This window comes from Agelaius tricolor, unplaced genomic scaffold, assembly GCF_023055355.1.
Source record: "Agelaius tricolor isolate 1412-34295 unplaced genomic scaffold, bAgeTri1.0.p SCAF_11, whole genome shotgun sequence".
NCBI lineage: Eukaryota > Metazoa > Chordata > Aves > Passeriformes > Icteridae > Agelaius > Agelaius tricolor.
In genome coordinates, this window is record NW_027269271.1 from 16,416,402 (window position 1) to 16,437,352 (window position 20,951).

General features: G+C 36.1%; 1 protein-coding gene across 7 annotated transcripts; it reads left to right on the top strand.

Moving 5' to 3' along the window:
• Window positions 1-281: 281 nt before the first annotated feature.
• Window positions 282-20,021, top strand: ODF2L (outer dense fiber of sperm tails 2 like). Of its 7 annotated transcripts, XM_071436356.1 has the most exons (17): window positions 282-1,052; window positions 1,548-1,664; window positions 2,912-3,061; window positions 4,572-4,634; window positions 4,872-4,943; window positions 6,569-6,685; window positions 8,770-8,955; window positions 9,934-10,043; window positions 11,543-11,678; window positions 12,196-12,306; window positions 13,477-13,581; window positions 14,185-14,331; window positions 14,884-14,940; window positions 16,268-16,353; window positions 16,438-16,600; window positions 17,523-17,648; window positions 18,289-20,021. In XM_071436356.1, the coding sequence occupies exons 2-17, from the start codon at window positions 1,560-1,562 to the stop codon at window positions 18,415-18,417; spliced, it is 1,863 nt and encodes a 620-aa protein (XP_071292457.1). In that variant the 5' UTR covers window positions 282-1,052; window positions 1,548-1,559; the 3' UTR covers window positions 18,418-20,021. The 7 variants fall into 7 exon arrangements, with proteins under 7 accessions (XP_071292457.1, XP_071292450.1, XP_071292453.1 ...); XM_071436349.1 differs by lacking the exons at window positions 282-1,052; window positions 1,548-1,664; window positions 2,912-3,061 and adding an exon at window positions 1,718-2,664 and having other exon boundaries at window positions 14,185-14,334; XM_071436350.1 differs by lacking the exons at window positions 282-1,052; window positions 1,548-1,664; window positions 2,912-3,061 and adding an exon at window positions 1,720-2,664.
• The last annotated feature ends 930 nt before the right edge of the window (window positions 20,022-20,951 follow it).

Consider the following 20,951-nt stretch of genomic DNA (forward strand, 5'->3'; position numbering starts at 1 on the left):
TATTGCCTAGAATCTTAAAAAGTAACATTTCTATCAGTACAATTTTTTAAACAAAATGTACAAATTATAATTATGTATGAGTATAGGTGTCTATGTACATATCTACCTTTGCACCTGTACAAGTGATCATGTTTGTATCACATGATCACTCAATTTTGCAAAATTTATGATTTGCAGATGATCTTTCCACACATCTGTTGCACATACAGTCAGGTTATATGAATACTTACTGTTAACCTCAAAAAAAAATTTAAAAATTAATGGAAACACCCAGAAAGTAATCATCTGGAGGACCTAAAGCTCCTCAGAAGTCTCCAGGTTTCTGGACAGTAACCTGGGTGCGCCGGGCACGTCCCGGCCGAGTAGGGGGCACAGCCGCTTCTTGAGACCCCTTCGCATCCCACCCGCGCGCCCCTCGTGCTCCCGGGGAAAGGGCGATGCCGCCTCCCCGGGCCCGCGGGGGCTACGGCCCTCACCGGCCCCGGCCGGGGGCACTGGGCGCTAGCGGGGAGCGCCGGGCAGGGCCAGCCCGGGAAGGGCATCACAGCCTCCCCCCGCCGCGAGAGGGGCCGGCACCCGCAATGGCAACGGCAATGGCAACGGCAATGGCAGCGGCAATGGCAGCGGCGCGTTGCTCCGGCAACGGCTCCCGGCGGCGAGGAGCTGCGGGCGCCGGGGGAGACCCGCGGGAGGAGTGCTGAGCGGCACTGCCCCACTGCAGCGGTGTGAGGGGACAGTGCTGCACAGGACAGGTGCTGAGGGGACAGTGCCCCCCTGGACCGGCGCTGAGGGGACAGTGCTGCACAGGACAGGTGCTGAGGGGACAGTGCCCCACTGCAGCGGTGCTGAGGGGACAGTGCTGCACAGGACAGGTGCTGAGGGGACAGTGCCCCACTGCAGCGGTGCTGAGGGGACAGTGCTGCACAGGACAGGTGCTGAGGGGACAGTGCCCCCCTGGACCGGCGCTGAGGGGACAGTGCTGCACAGGACAGGTGCTGAGGGGACAGTGCCCCACTGGAGCGGCGCTGAGGGGACAGTGCTGCACAGGACAGGTGCTGAGGGGACAGTGTCTCGCAGGAGCGGTGCTGAGGGGACACTGCCCCGTAGGACCGATGCTGGGGGAGCGGCTCGCGGGACACCCAGGCAGCGGGCGCGGGGGCCTTTGGTGAGGTCGGAGCCCGAGTGGGCCCGGGGCGAGGGCTGGCATTGAGTGACCTGTGCCCCTGAGCCTCCCCTCTGTGCTGGAGAGCATGGAAGTGGGAAATTGCAGTTGCGAGCTTTGCTTTGTCCTTCGAGGATATTCAGCTTTCTGCTGTGGAAAGATTTGCTTTCTGCACACCTTGTTTGTGAATTCAGTGCTGAGCAATTGCAAATTGTGAATTCTTGTGGAAGATTTCAGGTGCATTAGCTGTGTTACATCTCTGCTGTGACTGGGATCTGCTTGGTCCAGTCCAGCAGTCCCACGCTAGTGGGAACACCCTGGCATGTTTCAGTTACTGATTCGTGGAATTCCAATATATGTTGACATACATTGTCTTGTTATACAGCATTAAATCAAAATGTCATCATCATCACGAGCATCCTTGTCTTTACCTGTACATGACTGTTCTGCTCCTTCCTTGGACTTTGATCTTCAGGAAAAGTTTATTCTTCACACTGTTGAGGCAAGTTCATTCTGTTCCTGTTAGGCTTGATTTTTTAAACTGCATTAGTTTTGTTAACAAGGTTAAAATATACTTCCTAGTTATAGATGTGAAGTAGGTGATATTTCAAAAACTGGCTAAGTGACAGTGCTGGACATGGCAACAGTATACTGAAACGATGGCAAAATTCTTTGTTCTTTTCTGCTTTTCTGCTTATATCAATTGGCTATGATAAATGTTTAATCTTCCAATGTGCTGTTTTCACTGGAAGTAATTAAATTCAAGGACTTGGTTTTGGTTGTATATCCAGGAAAAAGCTACAGAGAGTTGCACTGTGTTACACAAGCTGAGGTCTGCCAGGAAATCTAATCCTGCAATAAAACAAGACACACTCATACACATATATAAAATAAAAAAGTTTGATTGTACTTATTTGCTGTCAGACACAATTGGAAAGAGCAATCTGCATTCTGATTCTGTGAGGAAGTGATTGTTTAGGATGGGAACTTCCTGAATTTGTTACTCATTTTCTCAATTATATGAAGGGCAATATGGATATAAGAGCTGTAACTCTGACTAATCCTTTTGATGGACATGCACAGGAGAAATGGGTCCTGGTGGGTGGAGAAGGCATCACAATCCACTTCTGAAAAAATAATGAGCAGTCAGTGGAGTACTGAGTGGAGTAAACGGTAACTTTGTGCTTGGTGAAGGCATCAATCATTCTGGAGTGCTAGGGTGGAGGCAGGACAGAGGTGTTTGGAGAAGGGGTGATGACAGGTTGCTGGTACCTGATAAGGAAGTGGAGGGAATGGGATTCATTTAGGTTTTAGGTCTGATATGGCTCTGGACTTGCCATGGCATGGGCGGCATCATTTGCTTGAGCAGCTGGGCTTGGAGAGAAGCTTTTCCAGTTTGGGGAAAGAGGAAAGCCATTGCTGCCTCCAAATTGGAAGAAGTCTGCTGTGAAAAACAGCAACATTGGAATCTGAGCAGCTCTTGGCCTTCACCTTTACTGGAGGTAATATCTGCCTTTGCCTTGTGAATTAGCTGTGTTCTGTGAGCAAACTGTTTGAAGGTACATCCTGTGATATGGCAGGCTTTTATCCTTGTTGAAAGTCCTAAATGATTCTTTGATCTTTAAACTTTCTCTTAAAAGATTCTCTGGAGGAGCTGACTTGTTTTATGTTGATATCCTTGAATCAGCAATATCAGTGACCTAACTGTGAGTGAAACTAAATGTTACATAATTATGACTGCTATTTCAGGGAAAAACACGTGTGCCACCTGGAGAAACAGGAAAACTGTGTTCACTGATTCAGCCAGATAAAAAGGATTGTCACAGAACTACAAAAGCCATCCAAGATGGGAAGTGTTTTACTGATTTGAGCAAAGAATCTGACAGTCTAGAACACCAAGTAAGAAAACATGTAGGGCATAAACACAGAATCAATGGAAATGTATGTTTCTTACACTAGTCTGAAAGAAACATGTTGTCATATAATCTATATAATCTTCTTTATAAGACACATTGTGGGAAGATTTTTTTTGTTATGTCCCATGCACTAAGAAAGTTACTAAAAATTTGAAAGGAGTTTGTTGAACTATGTCTGTTAAAACAGGAGGTGAACCTGAGTGAGTTCCTGTATAAGAAGACATGTAGAACTCACATGTGGAACTAACACAGAAACCTGATGGAGTGAAGATTGTAGATTGTTCTTAAAATTAAATGTAATTTGTCATTACTGACTTTCTTAACTCTCTTTCAGAAGCTAACAAAATGGGTGTTTATTCTGAAGTTTATTTTTTAATTTTAATCTTAATTTTCAGGTTTTCATAGACATTGCTAGTTGTCTTACAAGCATGAGGCTTTCTGTTGGTCATTAAATAAAAAGAAAGTTCAAAAAGAGCAAACTGTGGGGAAGACTGTTTCCTGAGAATGGAAAGATAGTGTGATAAATTTAGATTTCCAGTCACTTCTCAGTTCTGGGAAGCCTTCTAAGTATTTTTGCTGATAAATCAGTGTCAGGCCACAAAACACCATTCCTGTTTATATATTATTTTTTGATGACAACAAATCTGATTCAGTATAGTCAGGAAAGATTAGGACTTGTACTGAATACAATATTTATAAGTTTGCTGTGCATGCAAATGTGGAAACCTGGATGCAGAATTGAGGTCCATGGATTGACTTTACAGATAGGCATGGCATCAAGATTACAGAACATTATGAGGAATGTTCATAGACGCAGGCCAGGATAAGATGAAGGAGTTCTAGTCAAATTTTGATACCAAGGTTTCCAACTTGAGTTTGTGGGTTGATCTTCTCATCAGTGAAACTAAAATGTCTTGGATTTACAGTGTGAAAGCCACACAAGCCTGCTTTTTTTAAAATAGGAAGTTGTGCGCACACACACACACACAGGAGGATATTTTAAAAGAAATGTTTAGTTGACAATATCACGGGCACATAAATTCTACAAAGAGTTAACTCAAATTGATTTTTGTGATCTTCCACCTTATGCTTTCTAGCTCAGTCTTCAAATTCTCCTAACTGAGGCTCCTGAAAGGCTTTAGCACTTAATATTAGTCTTTGAAATATTGTGAATTCTACAAATGCTTTTACCCTTTAACCACATGCTTAAATAATACTTACCAATGGTATTTAGAGCCCTTCTAGATAAAATAAAGAAATAAATAGATGTATGGAATGACCCTGGTTTGTTTCTTCAGCTACAAAGTTCCATGCACAAAATAAATTGAATCTTTAGGTTTTAATCACCAAGCAGCTTGTGAGTATGTGAGCTTTTCTAGTCATATGTACCAGGTTTAGAAATGTAGCAAACTATATGTAACCAATTTAAAACTATTGAAAAAAACAAAATCAGTTATAATCAGAATAAATTTTTAATGTTTTCTGTGTTGCAGTTAGACAGTAAAACCATTGACACTTGGATGCAGGAGCTAAGTGAAAGTGAAATTCAGAATTCTGTAAGTAAATTAAAATTTGATTCTCTCTGTTCTGTGCTGAATATCTGAAATTGGCTTGTATGACCTTATAGAGTCATACAATTTCCAGTAAGATTGGCAAAGTGGGAATATTTGTGATTTAGCATCACAAAATGGAATCTTAGTTTTACATCTGAAATGTTCATCACTGTGCATTTCTGATGCTTTGTTGTATACAGACATTAAAATAATTTCTTTGTTGGTTTTTTTCCCATGAAGAATCTCAGGAAAAAAATACTTGAAAGGGAGAAACAGATTAAAGAACTGTCATCCATGCTCCAGTGTGAAAAAGTGAGTGATCAGTTCCATTAGAATGAATATTTCCTTCCAACATACTAGATTCCCAATTTAAAAAAATATAAATTTTGAGTAAAACAATTATTTCAAAGATCTATGAAAAAAGTAAAATCCTGAAAGGTGTTTCCTACAGAATTATCTTCAAACCATCAAAACTATATTCAAACCAGCTAAGGTGGCTTTTGACTTCTCATTTACTGATTTGCAATATTCTGGGGGAAAAGTATTTATAAGGAATAATATGGAGTAAGCTAAACAGATACTGATCACAGCTGGTTTCCATGGCTCTCTTAGGACAGGTAGTACAGAGAGCAGAGCTAATATCATCAAAGGCTGGCAGGTCTGGTGAGAGCTCATTCATTCTTTGCATCAAAAAGAAGGGGCTCAGTGCAAAAACCAGCACTGAAAAGGGAGAACTTTCCTGTATAAGAGGGCACTGTAAAAGTTTGAAAGTTATTTGACAGGCAGTTTGGAAATGTCTCTTACAGATTGAATACCTCCAGGGCACTTTGTGTGCGTGCCATGCAGCGTGGTTCAGTGTTAGTGAGGGACAGCATAGGCTCAGTTAAACCTTTCAGGGAGCAGCAGTGTACTATGAACATATCACTTGACTGCTGGATATTAACCTCTATTGACCGGCTGGTTATAATAGAGGAGCCTTTGGGGGCTCTTGTCATGTCTTTGCCTTTATCTTGAAGTGAAGGAGCACATTTTCATGGAAACATCTTTTTGCTCGAGAATAGAAATGCTGAACAGAAAAGATTATAAAAATTCTGGAGACCCCAATGCCATCAGACTTCAGTGTTGGTGGGGTCTATGTGGCATACCATGCCCTGACTGGAGACTACCTAATGTTGGACAATTTAGGGTGCCTACCATCTGAAAGGATAAATAATTTTCTATGCTGTCCCCTTGTTTCTTCTTACATTAATTTCAATAAATGGCACTTTGATCAACACTTGACTGAATTTGCCTTTCTTACTGGTGTCTATAATGAACACTTCCTCTGGTACATTCTTTTAGTCTCTTGCAGTCTATACTGATAACACGATACTTATCTACCTTATTACTTCTTACTTAGAATGAGCCAAAGGAATTAAGTTGAAAGAAATTTCATAGAATCATCTGACCTGAGTGCTGGTGACATGTTTCCTCTTCCCTTGTGATTTACATATCCCCCAAAATTGGAGTTTGAATTAAATGTATCAATAGTTCTAATAGGAGATGAAGGTCTTTGGAATTTAATGAAGGTCAGTTCAGGTCTAGTTAGTCAGAGCACAGCTGATCAGTGTGGTTCAGTGTTAGTTATACTGCTAGCTGGATGCCTTTCCTTAGCCTGGATGTCTGAGTTCATGCTTCCAGGCCTTATTCCTGCTACTTAAACTCAGATTAAATTTTATACGTAAAATTATACATAAATTGTTTCAAGTTGGTGATTTCTGTTTAACGTTAATACAGTTAGTAGCAAGTTACTACTTGTGAATATACTTGTAGAGCATGTTTTTTCTTTTTCAGGTTTTGAGGACATTCAAATGTCAGTTAGAAACTACAGCATAGTAGAAAAAATACAGAGAGCATCATACAGCATTGTACAATAAATTTGTGTTTATCTTTCCTAGATCAAGATACAGAGACGGGACCACCTGTCAAAATCAGTAAAGGAAGTACAAGCTCACCTGCAGCGTCAGATTGAAAGAAAAGAAGCAGAAAATTATGAATTAAAAGTGAAAATGCAGGTCAAAATATTTTTACTTGTGTTTCAGTGAATTGGGAAAAAAACCCCCAAAACAAACAAACCTGTTTTGAAATCAAATTATTCATAGAAGAAAAATCCAAAACAGTTAAAATCATAACCATTTATGTTTTGCAAGATCTGCCTGACCACACTATTTGAATTGCAATGTTGTTTGTTGGTGTTTTTTCTTTTCTCAACTTATGCACACTTGTACAGTTCTGGTGGAGCAAAGTGAAACGTGCATAAATGTGTTTGCACTCAACTGCACTGTCTAGAAGTTTCCATATGGTCAAGAGATAAGCAAGTCCCTATGGTGACTTCCTGTTCTAAGAGAACAGTGACAGCCACACCCTGTTTCTTCTTATTGTCTGTGAAGAATAAGTCTCTTAATACTGACTGAAAGTAAAACACTGATGACTAATGCCTAATCTCATTTTGTTTAAAGTCGGTTAAATTATTTCCATTTTCTGTTCTAAAAAGCACAAGTTAAATTTGAGCGTTTGAATCAGTTACTGGCTTTAGAAAAAGGCAAGGAGGAGGTCATGTGTGAAAGGCTGTAGCTGTATGCGGCCTCAGAATACAGTATATGAAACTTGTCAAGAACATAGGCATGAATGAGAAAACATTGGCTAAAAACAATGTATTTCTAATTTCCAAACTCTTTTACTAGCATGCATCCCCTGCTAATTGAATCATTTGAGATTGTTACCCAACATGTAGCAAGGCAATTTCAAATCACAGGTCTATGTCTGCTTAAATGTCTCATGTTTCCTTCTAAATAAAAATTGTTTTCTTGTTCTACCTAGTACAATTATAGAATTCCAACAACATTTTCATTAGATAAAATAACTTGATATGCAGCTGTATTGCCATTCAATCTCTATTTAAAAGTTTTGATCACTTTCAGAAATTGCTGAAGTCGTTTGCTAGCTTAAATCCTGGAGTTGATTTTGTTAATAACTAGACAAAAGCTTGCAAAAGCTTAGCATTGCCCCTATGAAATCAGTTCTCAATTCGAATTTACCTCAGCCACTGGCTAATGCCCAAAGCACTTATTCTTAGCGTGATTCTGACCTCGTGTGGTTATAATGGGGGATAGCAGCTGTTTACTTACACTGACAGCTGAAATCCATACATAGACTGAAATTTTGTTTGCTATGTTTATCCACCACCTCAAGTCACATCTTTGTTTATTAGGTGCCCTGTAAGCATTTATATAGGAAAAACACTTTTTATATATTTGGGTCTTTTTTGTAATTTCCTTTTTTTTGAAGTAGTACTTCAGCTTTTCAGTGAATCCCAGTACCTGAGACCACCTTTTACTTGGAAAACCACATACATTTTGCTTTGATTCTGTAAAAGCTTTGGGCCATTAGCAGGAACTTTACTGAGAGGTACCCATAATATGCATATTTTATAGCAACTGTCAATGAGTATCTTGAATAAGGCTAGCACATTCACAGATTCAGTAGTTAACTAGTAGTACATAATGTAGTGTCAGACCTAGGCTAAAAGGAAGGAAACAAATGCATTAATCATTCCTACAATTCAGACATTTATCACTGAACTAAGAAAGTTGACACTGCTGGCTTACCTAAATTGCTGGAGTTTGGTGGAAGAATAGTAAGAGATATGAACAGGACTTACATTTGTCTTTATGAAACTAATTGTCTATTGGTAGCTTGATCATTTTTGATAAGTGGATCTGAGATTCTCCTTGAAACAGTCTGGTATTGCTCTTAATGAATATCATCATGTAGTGTTGATACCATGCCTTGCCCGTGGAAATTCTGCGTCCGTTTGCAAGAGCACACAGACATGGGTAGATTGCTGTCTTTCCCCCTGCTCCTGCCTGCTCCTGCACCTTCTCAGCCTCTTCTTTTCATCTTTGTAATGACTTTCTCTCTGTGTTTTTCTTGCCAACTGTTGTACTTGGCTGGCTCCTTGTAACAACCACAAGATTTGAGATACCAAGATTATATGGAAAAAGATGTTATAAATGTAACAGCTCTTCCTAATTATTTTATAGCACAAAATTATCTGTAAGGCTTGGAATCTGAAGAGTTGATTTTAATTATGCTGCAGACTCTAAAAAATAAAATAGCAGAGTGGAAACATCAAATTGGTGAATACAAGTGCCAGAAGTTAGCTTTAAAGGAAACAAATGAGCAAAAGAAGATAGCTCTGGAAAAAGCAATAAGGTCCCAGAAACAAAGAGCTCAATGCTTAGAAGAAGCTGTGAAAGATGTAACCTCAAAAATAAAAGAACATGTGAGTGACTATGCTATGAGCAATGTTATAATGTACTGCTTGAAATTAAACAAATGAAAGACTTTCACCTGTGGAAAATAGAAAAATTTGTTTCATTATGCTGTTTTTGTATGTCTTTTTGCTGCTCATTTCTTAAGGAAAAGGTTGCTCTAGGTGTCCTGCAAGCTATTACTTTTAACTACTTTTGTTTTGTTAAAATTTAGTGATTGTCTTAAGAGGTTGAACATTTTAAGCTGTAGGAAGTAAGAGGAGTGTCATCAGCTTTTGTTTAAACCTCTCCTGGTCTTCCTGTTAGTCCTCTGTGGATAAGCACTGACTAACTCAGGAATACAGTGTACTAACTGAGAATCCATGACTGAGGTTTGAAGTGTTAGTTTTCTTTATTTATTAATATGTGATGTCTCATGTGGTTACTTAGCTTTTAGTTTCAAAGCTGCTTGCTCTGAACCTTTTCAAAATCCAAACATAAAACTTCCTTAATCCAAGTTCTTCCTTGGAATCTTGCTTTGCCTATCAATAGTTTTATCTATATTCATTTAAGGGATTTTACCTAATGCTTCATTCCTTACCCAGCTAGCATTTTTCATTCTTATAATATTTTGGCACAATTTTATTCATTTATTAATTGATATAATTTATATGTAATAGAGATGTACTAAAGACAATTTTTTTTTGGTAAGAAAAGATTGTCATCTTAAATTTTGAAATGTTGTATTCTACAGTTGATATACAGTACCAGTGTTTAACTATGTCTCTGCCTTGAAAGTAAGTCTGTACTTAGATTTTGATTTTTTAAAATGTGGGTAATTTTGTTGATTTTATTTTGAGATGAGAGAAAATGTATATTGATTTGTACAAGGGAGATCCAATAAAACCATCCTATATTAGATATCTCTATTATCTAAAATTTGTAGAATTAAATGGCATTCTTCAGTGGCATTCTTTTGTTACATAATTTATAATTTCTGCATTCTCTAGGAAGTCAAACTGGATGAGATACTGTCAGCTTCTGATGTCTGGAAAAACCAGCATGATAGAATAGTTGAAGAAAAGGCAATGTTAGAAGTTCAAATAGAAGATCTTGAGAAGTAAGTTGCTGACCACAGCACCTTCCAAAAACATTTCCTGTCAAACCACCACAGACTGTTGGTCTTTTTTGTTTATTTATTTCTGTGGTCGCAGGGTGTTGATATTTAGTAGTGCTATACTCATTGTTGACAATGTAAATGAGTTTATTAATATTTTAAAATTCTGAGCAGAATTTGGAAGTTGGAAATAAGAACAAATTTAAGATTTTTAGCCTCCTCTCTGTTGCATTTCACTTCTTTTGAAGGTTTATTCCCCTTTACCAGTAAGGAACATATTCCTTTTCCTGCATTCTTCTGATCAGCCTGAACTTGCTGGCAGCTCCTATGAGGCCTCCACATAACCACTTATCTAATAACTGATTCAAAAGCTTGAGTGTTAACCCTTTTGTTTACAGAATAGAAAAAGGTTCTTTGTCTTGTAAGTCCTACTTCAGACTAGTGATGGCCAAATTATTTCAGTTCCACTAATGTCTGACCTCAGTAGAGGATAGAGAAGGGTTCCTCTCAGATGCCATTCGAACAGTTCACTCATGTAAGGAAAAGCAGAACAAAATTATCCAACCTTATTCAAATTACACAGTCAAATCTTAATGTACGTGAAGGATATGTTATTTTTTGAGCAGACAATGACAAATGTCCTTTTACCATTTCTGTTGTTAGAAATATAGACTATAATTTAAACCAGCAAAAGAAACTGTTAGATGCCTTTATTCTAGGTCCAAGATAATGTTTATTTCACAGAGATCTTGATTCATGCTCAAGTATTTAACAGCTCACATTAAAATGGCTTGAGTATTTTGGTTTTGTACCAGCAAATCTGGCATTTCTGAAAATATTTGCAGCAGATTTTAAAATTTAACCACAGGGCAGGTAGATGACATCAGTCCAGAAATTTATCTAGCCCATTGTTGGTCCAGTGTATATAGGAAGGCATCTAAGAAAGAACAAATACTCATTCTGCTTCCAGCTGGTTTTTGCTGTTTTTGTTTCAGCTGAAAATACAAGTCTTTACTTGAAATGTGCCATTCTAACAAGACTTGTTCTACTACACAGTGTGTGGCTGACTAAACAGCAAAGCAAATTTTGTGAACTTTGTTAAGCAAAAAAAAGCAAAAAATGAGGCCTAGCATAGTTTGCTGCTTTTAATAATAGAAAGTAACATTCCTAAAGTAGCTAGTGAGTGTTCTTAGTAGGACATTATGTGATATGCCCTATAAATTCAGTATAATTATATTTTGTACATATGCATAGTTCTCTTGGAAGTATCATTTGGTGTTCTATAACTGAGCTAAGACACCTTCCTTGGAGTAGAAACTCTCCTCTTGCAGAGAGTTTATTTCAGAATATAAGCAGATAATCCTTTCTTTGGATGCATAAATGCATTCTCCCTTTTATATATATATATACTATGAAGGGGAATATGTTAAGGTTCAGTTTAATTTTCATAGTGAGAGTTTTGGAAGCATTGTGTATTATAGAGAACTTGCCTGTCTTACAAGTCAGATCCGAGGCCTGATGGAAGACATGGAAAGAAGGGAGAAATGGAGAAGAAACTCAGAAAAGGAAATTCTTGGAAAGCTAAATTCTGTTAACTCTGAAAATGAAAATATTTACCTTGAAAACAAAAAATTAAAGGTGAGATTATAAATCATTGTTGAATGGCTATACATTTCTCACACATTAATGAAGCAACTACATTAATTCTCTTTCGACCTTTTGTCTAGAGACCCCAGACCTGCAGAATAAGTTTGCCATCCGTTTATAATAGTAAGGACAAATGAGATACTGAAAATTCTCCAGTGGAAATTTGTGGCAAATCTAGGAACAGAGTTGTCTGATGATATATCTGCTTAATCAGGATGCTGTTTATTTTACTGTCAATAACTGCACAATTTCTTAAGTAGAAATTGTTCTTTTATGTTTGTTAAACTTTCAAATGAAAGAGCTGAGTTTAATTTCAATTTTGTAAGAGTTTGCAGGTTTTATCATCTGATATAAATGTTCTGATGAGCTGACAAATGAACTATAGACTATCATTTTTGTTTGACAGGAAAAATACTTACATCACTCGTCCTAGTGCCAGTCACTTGCTGGTAATATATTGTAGAATGTAACACTCTTAACATTTTTATATTTCCTATTTTTGATCAAGGCTTCCCTTGCTACATTGGAGAAAAGTACAGCATCTGTTGAATATGAGTTGCTTCATCTTCAAGAAAAAGCAAAGCTACAGGAAAACCTTGTAGAACACAGTAAAAATGAGGTGACTTATCATGTTTGAAATCTTCAAGTATTTTTTTTAATTTGTAAGCCATTTTGAGGAAATGATAAAGGTTTTGTTTGTAATAAATCAATTTTGTTGTCATGGGGATTGTAGTATTTTTGTAATATTGAGTATGAAAGAAGAAATTGCTATTACAGACCATATGGAAGAATAGTCTCCACACAGTTACAGGTACACATTGTCTGTACTGAATTGTGTGAAGCCCACATGAAGCTCATTGAAGCCAACAAGACAAGATTGCTTTGACAAGATTTGCTTGCTAAAAAGCGGGTTAGTGACCCAGTAAACCAGATGTTTAAAAAGTTTGACTCTGATGTCTTCAGTGGATATACTGATGATATTTTACCTCTACTTGGCCATATTTTATCTTCATGTTCCTAAGAGCATATCAGTATTCAAGTAAGCTCAAGAAATCCAAGTTCATTCAAGAAATATATATTAAGGTTATGAGTATAGGGTTATATGAGTTGTTTTATTTCAGTGGGGAAATCCACAAAGAAATACCAGCGAAACAAATAAATCAAACTTATAATGGGCTCTTTATCAATTCATTTTTTGTATTTGACTTCATTCACACAGAAGTTTTAGAACAGTGATTCAAATATGTGTCTATTTATGCTATAGTATAGACACAATTTCATTGACATTCTTCACTTACTGATTTTTTTTTTTAATCACTGACAAGAGAAAAGAAAGACATGATACAAAATCTAGAGTAGAGCCAGAGAGCCTTGTCTTTGGAATGCCTCATCATAATTAAAGTTGCTGCCAGCTTCAAGATGGTAGATGTAGTTCCAAGTAACAGCCAGTCTTAAGCAGTGAGTGGAGTGAATTCTCTAGGTCAGGGCTGTAGTGACTCCAGATGGGAAGTGTCAGTGACAGCTGTTATTTGGGGACAGAGGTGTGAGTTACACTGGCTGTTTCTACAGCACAGCTGTAGCTCATTCTGCATTGCTCATAACACATTGCTGATATGACAGTGCCCTTTACCTGGTAACCAATTTGTACTTCCTGTGACAAGTAGGGTAATGAAAATAAATAACTTCAAAGTCAGAGGTTTTCCTTTATGCTTCATACTAATGATTCTACCTTTTCTATATTTAAATGAAGGACCTTGCAAATGTATGTGAATAATGTATGTTGTCCTAGGTACAAAAAAGACAAATTGCTGTGGAAGAATTGAAATCCAGATATGAAACAGTCTTAAATGAAAACAAAAAAATAACAGAAAACAAATGCTTAGAAGCAGATAAGGTAAGTTTTTCAGTAGTAAAGAATGTTTCCAAATAATTCTGTAGAACACAGATCTTTTCTACATTTTTGTGATCTTGTTAGAAGTCACAAGGTACTGTCTCTTGGTTTTAAATTTCTGAGTTTTACTGACTGCTATCTAAAGTTGGTGCTTTTTGGATACTACACAATTGCAAACAATGGAGCAATGATTTCTAGTGCAATTACTAAGTAATTTGGCTACTATTTTAGAATTGCAGAATTCCTTTATCACTTTCAAAAGTGTGATTTTATCATTGATGATTTTGAAACTATCTTTTTGACAGAACAGTTGTGAAAGTTGCACATGGAAGCAAACTTATTATAAGTTCTTTTCTTTTTAACTAACAGTTAAGATTGACTCCATACAAAGATGAGTTATAAATTTTTCAGCAGATGGAGCTGAACACTGGAAGACAGCACATTCTTAAGTATCAGAAAAGAACTTGTATCTTTTTCAGTATTTTATAAAATAGGTGACATATTGTATAGAATTTTAGCTTTATTACCTACATGAAAATCCATTACGTATTACAATTAATTTATGGTTTTACATTTACATTTTTCTCCTGTGATGCTACTATGCAGGTGAGGCACAAAATGGAGGCTGAGTTAAAGGAGTTAGAACATGTTTGTGACTTGCTGAAAGCAGCTGAGGAAAACCAGCAAAAACTTCTGGCCTGGGAAAGGATCTGTGCACAGAAATGCACAACCCTCAGGGAGCTGGAACTTCAGGTGGTTAGAACATGCTAATTTCTAAAGATAAATGAGAAAATTACGTGGTAAAATGTCACTGGGGCATTTTGCTATTGGTGTGTGTGACAGTAGTGAGGTTTCCTTTGTTATTTTCTTCATAAATCAAAATTTCTGTGGAAATCTTCATAAATCATAAATCAATTTCTGTGGAAATCAGATAATGCAAATAAAACTATTGCCAACTGTATTTATGTGAATTCATTATGTGATAAGGCTTGTAAATTTTATAATGAATATATTTTTGATCTTTTTGAATACTTATGTCCTGAGATGTGTTGCAGAATTCTTCCCTGGAAATAAATGCAAGTCTAGATATTTTTTGTATTTAGTAGAACAATTTAATTCTACATTAGTTTTGTTTTTAATGGCAAATTTATAAACCATACAATATTTAATCAGATAAATTATATTCTTGATGATGTATAACATTTTAAAATTTTTTAGTTGAGTAAGTACTTTTAAAATATGCTTTAATAGGATAATTGCAATTTTTAGCTGTATTTAACACTAATGCTTGTATTTTCTCTAAAGCCTGAAAATGAATTTTCCTGGACTTTTTTTTTCTCTGACATCAATTTCTATGGCAGGGTAGGTTTGGGGTTTTTTTGTTATTGTTTTTTGTCTTTATTTTAATGTGCTTTTAAGTTAGAAGAGCATAAATGACAAAGATTTTTAAGTTAGTAGGGTGGGAAAGGGGCCTATCCTGCTATGTCAGTAGGAAAACTACAGCTGAAGTAATGTGAGTCTCTGTGGTCCTATAGACTTTATATAAAACATTGCTCTTGATTTTTGATTCTTCCAGGAATGTTCATAAACTCTTAAATCAAGTACTTAAACAATAATTAATTTTGAGGTGCAAAATTTATACATAATATAAAATGATGAATGTCATTTTAATTAACTACATGTTTACTTGAAAAAGTGGAGAAGAACCTCTTAAGTATGGCAAAATAATTGGGAATATAATCACTAGTCTGGTGGAACAGTAGTTAAATTTCAGCATTAAGTCATGGTGATTGATGTACTTTACCCTTGACTCTATGACCAGAATTTAGGAAAATTCATTTTGGAGCAATTGCTCCTTCTGTAGAAAACCTCTCCTGGGTTCATCTGGACTAATTTCTGCTACTACCAGTGTGCTGCTACATGAACAGCCTGCAATTCTGATAAACACCATCAGGCAGATGAGCTCAAATTGCTGGATGGGACTGCCTGAGGTAGTCCAAAGAATGGTGCTGCTCACCCCTGTAAATGATGGCACCCACAGGCTGTTGGTGTGCCTGTTTATTGCTAACATGCTGCTGATGGGTGCAACAAGGAGCAATAATCTTATTGCTACTGAGATTTGAAGGAAAATGTGTAAAAGTTTAGCACTCTGGATTCTGGGCAGGAGAAGACTTCTTCTTCATCAGCTTCTGCTGCTGATGTATCTCTTTTCATGAACTTTTCTTTTTTCACATTCTATGCATTCTGCAATTCTTTGGCTGTGCTGCACTGTTCTCCTGTGATAACCATATGTGTATGAAGTGTTATTTGTATGCTTCCTGTGACTGTAGTGTGAGGGAGCCTTTTTAGCTGGCCCTAATACACAAGGCTGCATGGGCAGCACATGGAGTTTTTTAGGACTTTGTTACATAGGGGGTTTTCAGCCTTAAAGTGTTCATACAAAATTTTAGTCTCCAACTTTAACTGTATTTTACTAATTTAAGATAATTTTACAAGGTACAATACAAGATATATATAATACAAGATAATATTTACTTGATTATAGTATAGCGTTTGTCTGAATGAATATAGCATTTATCTGAAATTACAGTTAAATTTTTTGATGGATTTTAATAGACAGACTTACTTGACTCCATTAAGATCCTGTATACAGGTCTCTTCAACTAGAAACAAATTGTCATTTTCACAGGATAACCATAGTGTAACTTCTATGGGCAATCTTTGCTTAGAAGAAGAGATCTGTAACATTCAGAAGAAATATGGAGATCTTCAAAGGTAACTTGAAAAATCTGATCAAAATTCATTACTACACTTTTCTGCTGTAGTGAATTTTAATGCACTTATCTGTTTTGTGTAAAGGCACTTAGGACAGATGGAATATCAGAATGAAGAACTTGCTCACCAGCTCAGGAAAGAAGATGAGAGTCTTCAGAGCAGTAAATTGCAGCTTGAAGAGAAAATTGCAGAATATAATGCATTGACCAGACAACTTGAATCTGCTTTGGAAGAAGGGAGAAAAATGGTATTGGTGATTTAATACATCTCTCAATCTTGTTTTCTACTTTCTATTTAAAAATGACATTAAAAATGAGCTTGAGAAAAGTTATGGGACAAGACTATTTTGCATGTAGGGAGAACTACTAAAAATTACTGTGAATTTCTGCATGTTTAAATAAGGATGGAACAATTCAATTTCTTTATCAAGTTTGGATACTATGGAAGTAAATACCAAGTTTCAATTTGCCAATGTTTTATGATCTTTTTTTTAATTGACAAATCAAAATTCTTTAACCACCTTATATTAAATCCCACACATATGGCAAAAAGTTTCTGTACAAAAGCTTAATCTTACCTTTTCTTTGTATTAAATGCCCACAAGAATGTTGGTGTTGAAACCCTTCTCCTTTTAGAGGAAGATTTTGCATTCTTTCTATATTAAGCAGAATATTATAATTTTAGAAATTATGCAAACAATCTATCAAAAAATTCAAGAGGAAACGTAGGAATTTACATTGTAGTGAATTATATTAGTTTAATCAGAAAAAATGTATGAAGTTGTAATTTCAGATTAAAAATGTAGAAATAACCATCTGATTTTTTTCACTACTGAAGATATTGCTTTGGTTTTGAGAAAACTAAAATTTTGGCTTAACTTGAAAATAAGCTAAAAATTCTTCCACTCCCACTGTATTACTTTTTTTTTTCCCAAATTGAAACAGTTTTCTAATTTAGCCAGAATATTTCTCAGGTTTGTTAAATACCTATGTATGTGAAATAAGTTAAGTATTCAATTAAAGATTAGGAAATAGAGCTATTAATGTTAAGAGATAAGAAAATAATTTTATTTGGGTTTTAAGAGTAAATATATATGTAATACATATATAATTTATAAATACATTGTGTGTGTATATATATATATCCTTTCTTTCTCATTGCTTTTATAGGTAGCTGAAGAATGGGAAAAAATATCATACAAAGAACAAGCCTTTCAGACAAAACTGCTACTTCTTGAAGCTGAAGTGAGAAAGAAGCAAGAAGAAAAAAAACAACTCCTCTTCTTATTTCACCATGTGAGTAAATAATGCTGTTTGTGATTCAAGAAATCACTTGCCATGTCACCATTTACAAAAACAAGTTCCTTTTACTGAAAACACACTACTAGTACAGTTGACAGAGCAGTAAATTAGTTCAACTTGACAATATACTTTGTACATTGACATTTCCCACCAACCTAACAGAAGTCCAGTCTAACTAAATCACTTGAATAATATTGAATTTACAACTCTTACTCAGTTGAGTTTTCCCTGCAAGACAAAAATAAAGTATGAAGTTGTAATTTCCCTCAGATCAATTGTGTTCAGTAAGTATATCTACATTTGATTAGGTGCATAACAATACTATAATGATGTAGTGATAGCTTGTTTTTCTTTCCTGAGTTAATGCCAGTAATCTGAATTTATAATTTTTATAAATTATTGTAGGGCTTTTTTTGATTTTAAGTCTATCCAAACATGTTCAGTTTGGTCCTGACTGAACATAAATAAAAGCTTCAATCCTTTGAAGCTTTAACACCTTTGCTTTTGTGGAGCCTCTGAAAACATTTACAGGTAAATAAAGCTATAAAAATTAGGTTCTTTGTGTCTTAGATTATTATTTTGATTGATTTATATTTTGTTTCTAAGTTTCTGTGCATTTTTCTTTTTTCATTAGAATGAAAAGCACCATGAAGTACATTTGAAAGAGCTGGAGAACAGCCTACAGAAGTCAGTGATCAAGAACCAGAGCATCCGGAATTATTTGCAGTTTTTGAAAGATGCATATGTAACAATGTTTGGCTGAATTCTTTAATCTATTTTATAGTAGAGAAACTTGTCAGGATTGGGCTCCCAGTCTTGTTGGAGGCAAAGCCATTGAGGCCTTACACTATTTTGACAGATTAAATTTTTTGATGTTAATTCTTCCCTAGGAGGACATCTGTTGTGGGCAGGAGAAACAGGAGAGCCACTGCTGTGTCCCAGTGGCTGGGCACACGTGGGGAATGGAGCTGGTGTTGCTGACAGAAACCTTTGTGTTCTCCATGGCACAGCAAAGCAGGTGTGTATGTGTGGGGTATGCACACAATGGGTCTCTGAATGTCCTGGCCTGTAAAATCTTACCTGAGTCCTTTTAGTCCATGGTAAATGCAGGTGATCACAGATTATCTTTCAATTCAATGATATCTAACCTATTAAAACAGGCAAAAATTGAGATCATTAGATTCATTCTCTTTCTTCCCCTGCAGTTTAGCCCCAGTATAGCCCTACACTACATGGAAGAGTTGCCACCACAAGGCTGTCCCATCCAGCCACTTTTCTCTACATCTCATCATTATGCTCAGGAATACACTACAGTAGTATTTTAAAAATATGAGTAGAAAAAATTTTTAGATAGAGGTATAGTTTAAGCTCTGAATGTGCTGATATACCCTGGTGACACAGCTCCAGTGAGATATTTAAGTATTTGTCTGAGTTCCAGAGCCGCTGTTCAATAAGATGGCTTGTGCCTCAAGTAAAACACATGTAAATATTCAGCTGATACAGGATTATACAAGAAAAAATTCCTGATTTAATTTCAGTTCTAAATTCTAATAAGTTTTGTAGATATATGCTATGTTTTTTTTAAAATAGTACATTCAGTTACATATGTGATTTACAATTGTTACTTAAATAATATGTATTTTTTCACCAAAACCTTAAGTTTGTTTATGCATAGGCAATACCCATTCTATTTCATTATTAGTTGTTAGTAATGTGTTGAATATGGACCTTTGATTTGCAAATGCTTATCCATCTTAACAAATACTGATGTGTGCTAATGATCTATTTCTGTGCACTTTTTAAAAATAAAATTATCATTTATTCTGTATGACATGTTAATAGCAAATATTTATTTTAAATTTGGGGGTTTGCATTACACACAAACATTTGGATTCATTTAGTTCTGATTGTGCTACTTATAAAATATCAAAAAACCTTTTTGAAAGTCAACATGTATGAAGGAAAGAGTTCAGAAATAAATTGTTCAGTCCAGTGCATGAGTGGTTTCCCAGAGCTCATACTGAAAAGCTGTACACCTTTCATTAGATTTTGGTTTTTTCCTTTTTAGTTTATTTTGTTTCTTTTTGTGGTTCTCCATTACCTTTTTGTTTGTGTGGGTTTTTTTGCCATGGTAGAAATGGGGCTGATAGTCACAAGGATCATTTAGTTTTCCTCAGCTCTGTTTTGAACTGGTGTTAGCTTATCATGTCTTATGCATTTAAAAAATTAATTTAGGACAAGTTATTGTGGATTGTTTCTTTCTAATAAATAAAATAATAAAATTTTGTCTAACTACTGAGGGATCTAGCGTTTACTTGGGATTGCTGCTTGTATTTTTAGTAACTATGTAATATATGGCTAAATTAGTTCTTGCCTTGTTCATTTTGTAGTATAGAATTCTGTATGCTCTGCCACAAAATTCTTGGATATAGCTGTACTGATTTGACTGCATTTTGGGATTCTACTATTTTTCTTCAAAGCAATTAATACCATCTGCATCATGTAGCAAAGTGACACAGTTTTACAGTAAGAAATAGACTAATCATGCTTGCTTTTGGGGGTGTTGTCATCTCTAACAATTTTAGAAGCCTTTGGTAAGGATGGTTTTGCCACCATCTCACGTCTCAGCCTTTTTTCCAATGTGATTTTAATTTGTCATTTCCAAAAAAAAAAAGCTGAACATGCTGTTGCAGTTTTCAAATACAGTCAGATTAAACCTCTTATAGCTGTAAGTATGGACAGAAAAAGTACAAAACCCAAAGTTCCTGGTCATGCAGTGCTTGCTTTTATTATATTTTTGATCAGATACTGTTCTGTCACAGGCCCCTTAGCAAGCAGGAATGTTTCTCTTCTGCTGTGCAGAAAGTCCTTGGCCAGAAAAGCAGTAAAACCCAGAGATTCTGTATAAAAGTTTGACCATGCTTTCAGTGATGAGCTCTTCCAATAGGAAGAGATTTTAGCTGGTTAAGAACAGAGAAAGAAAAAAAGATTCAAACACTACATTCTATACCCCAGTTTATTTAGATTTCCTAGTAAGAAGCCATTTTTACTGTAGGCTTACTAAGGTACACAGTCAAATGTACACTGTGTGTGTTGTAGAATTTTTTTGATTTTGAAAGGATTTTGTAGTAATTTTTTGCAGAAGCTGGCTCAGTATGATCCAAGGTATGTAAGAGAGCCCATGGCTGAACTGATGCCAAGTGTTCTTGTAAACCAAATCAAAGCCACCTGCAGTGTTACAATATCCCCCCCCCTATATCTTGCTTTATTGCTTTATTTGCTACCCATGTTAATGAA

What these genes read in the sequence shown, in the direction of transcription:
- ODF2L (XM_071436356.1), top strand. Translation starts at nt 1,560, where the DNA reads ATGTCATCATCATCACGAGCATCCTTGTCTTTACCTGTACATGACTGT. An exon ending in CTGACAGTCTAGAACACCAA is followed by an intron (nt 3,062 to 4,571) that starts GTAAGAAAACAT and finishes TCTGTGTTGCAG; the next exon opens with TTAGACAGTAAAACCATTGA. An exon ending in CAAATAGAAGATCTTGAGAA is followed by an intron (nt 10,044 to 11,542) that starts GTAAGTTGCTGA and finishes CTGTCTTACAAG; the next exon opens with TCAGATCCGAGGCCTGATGG.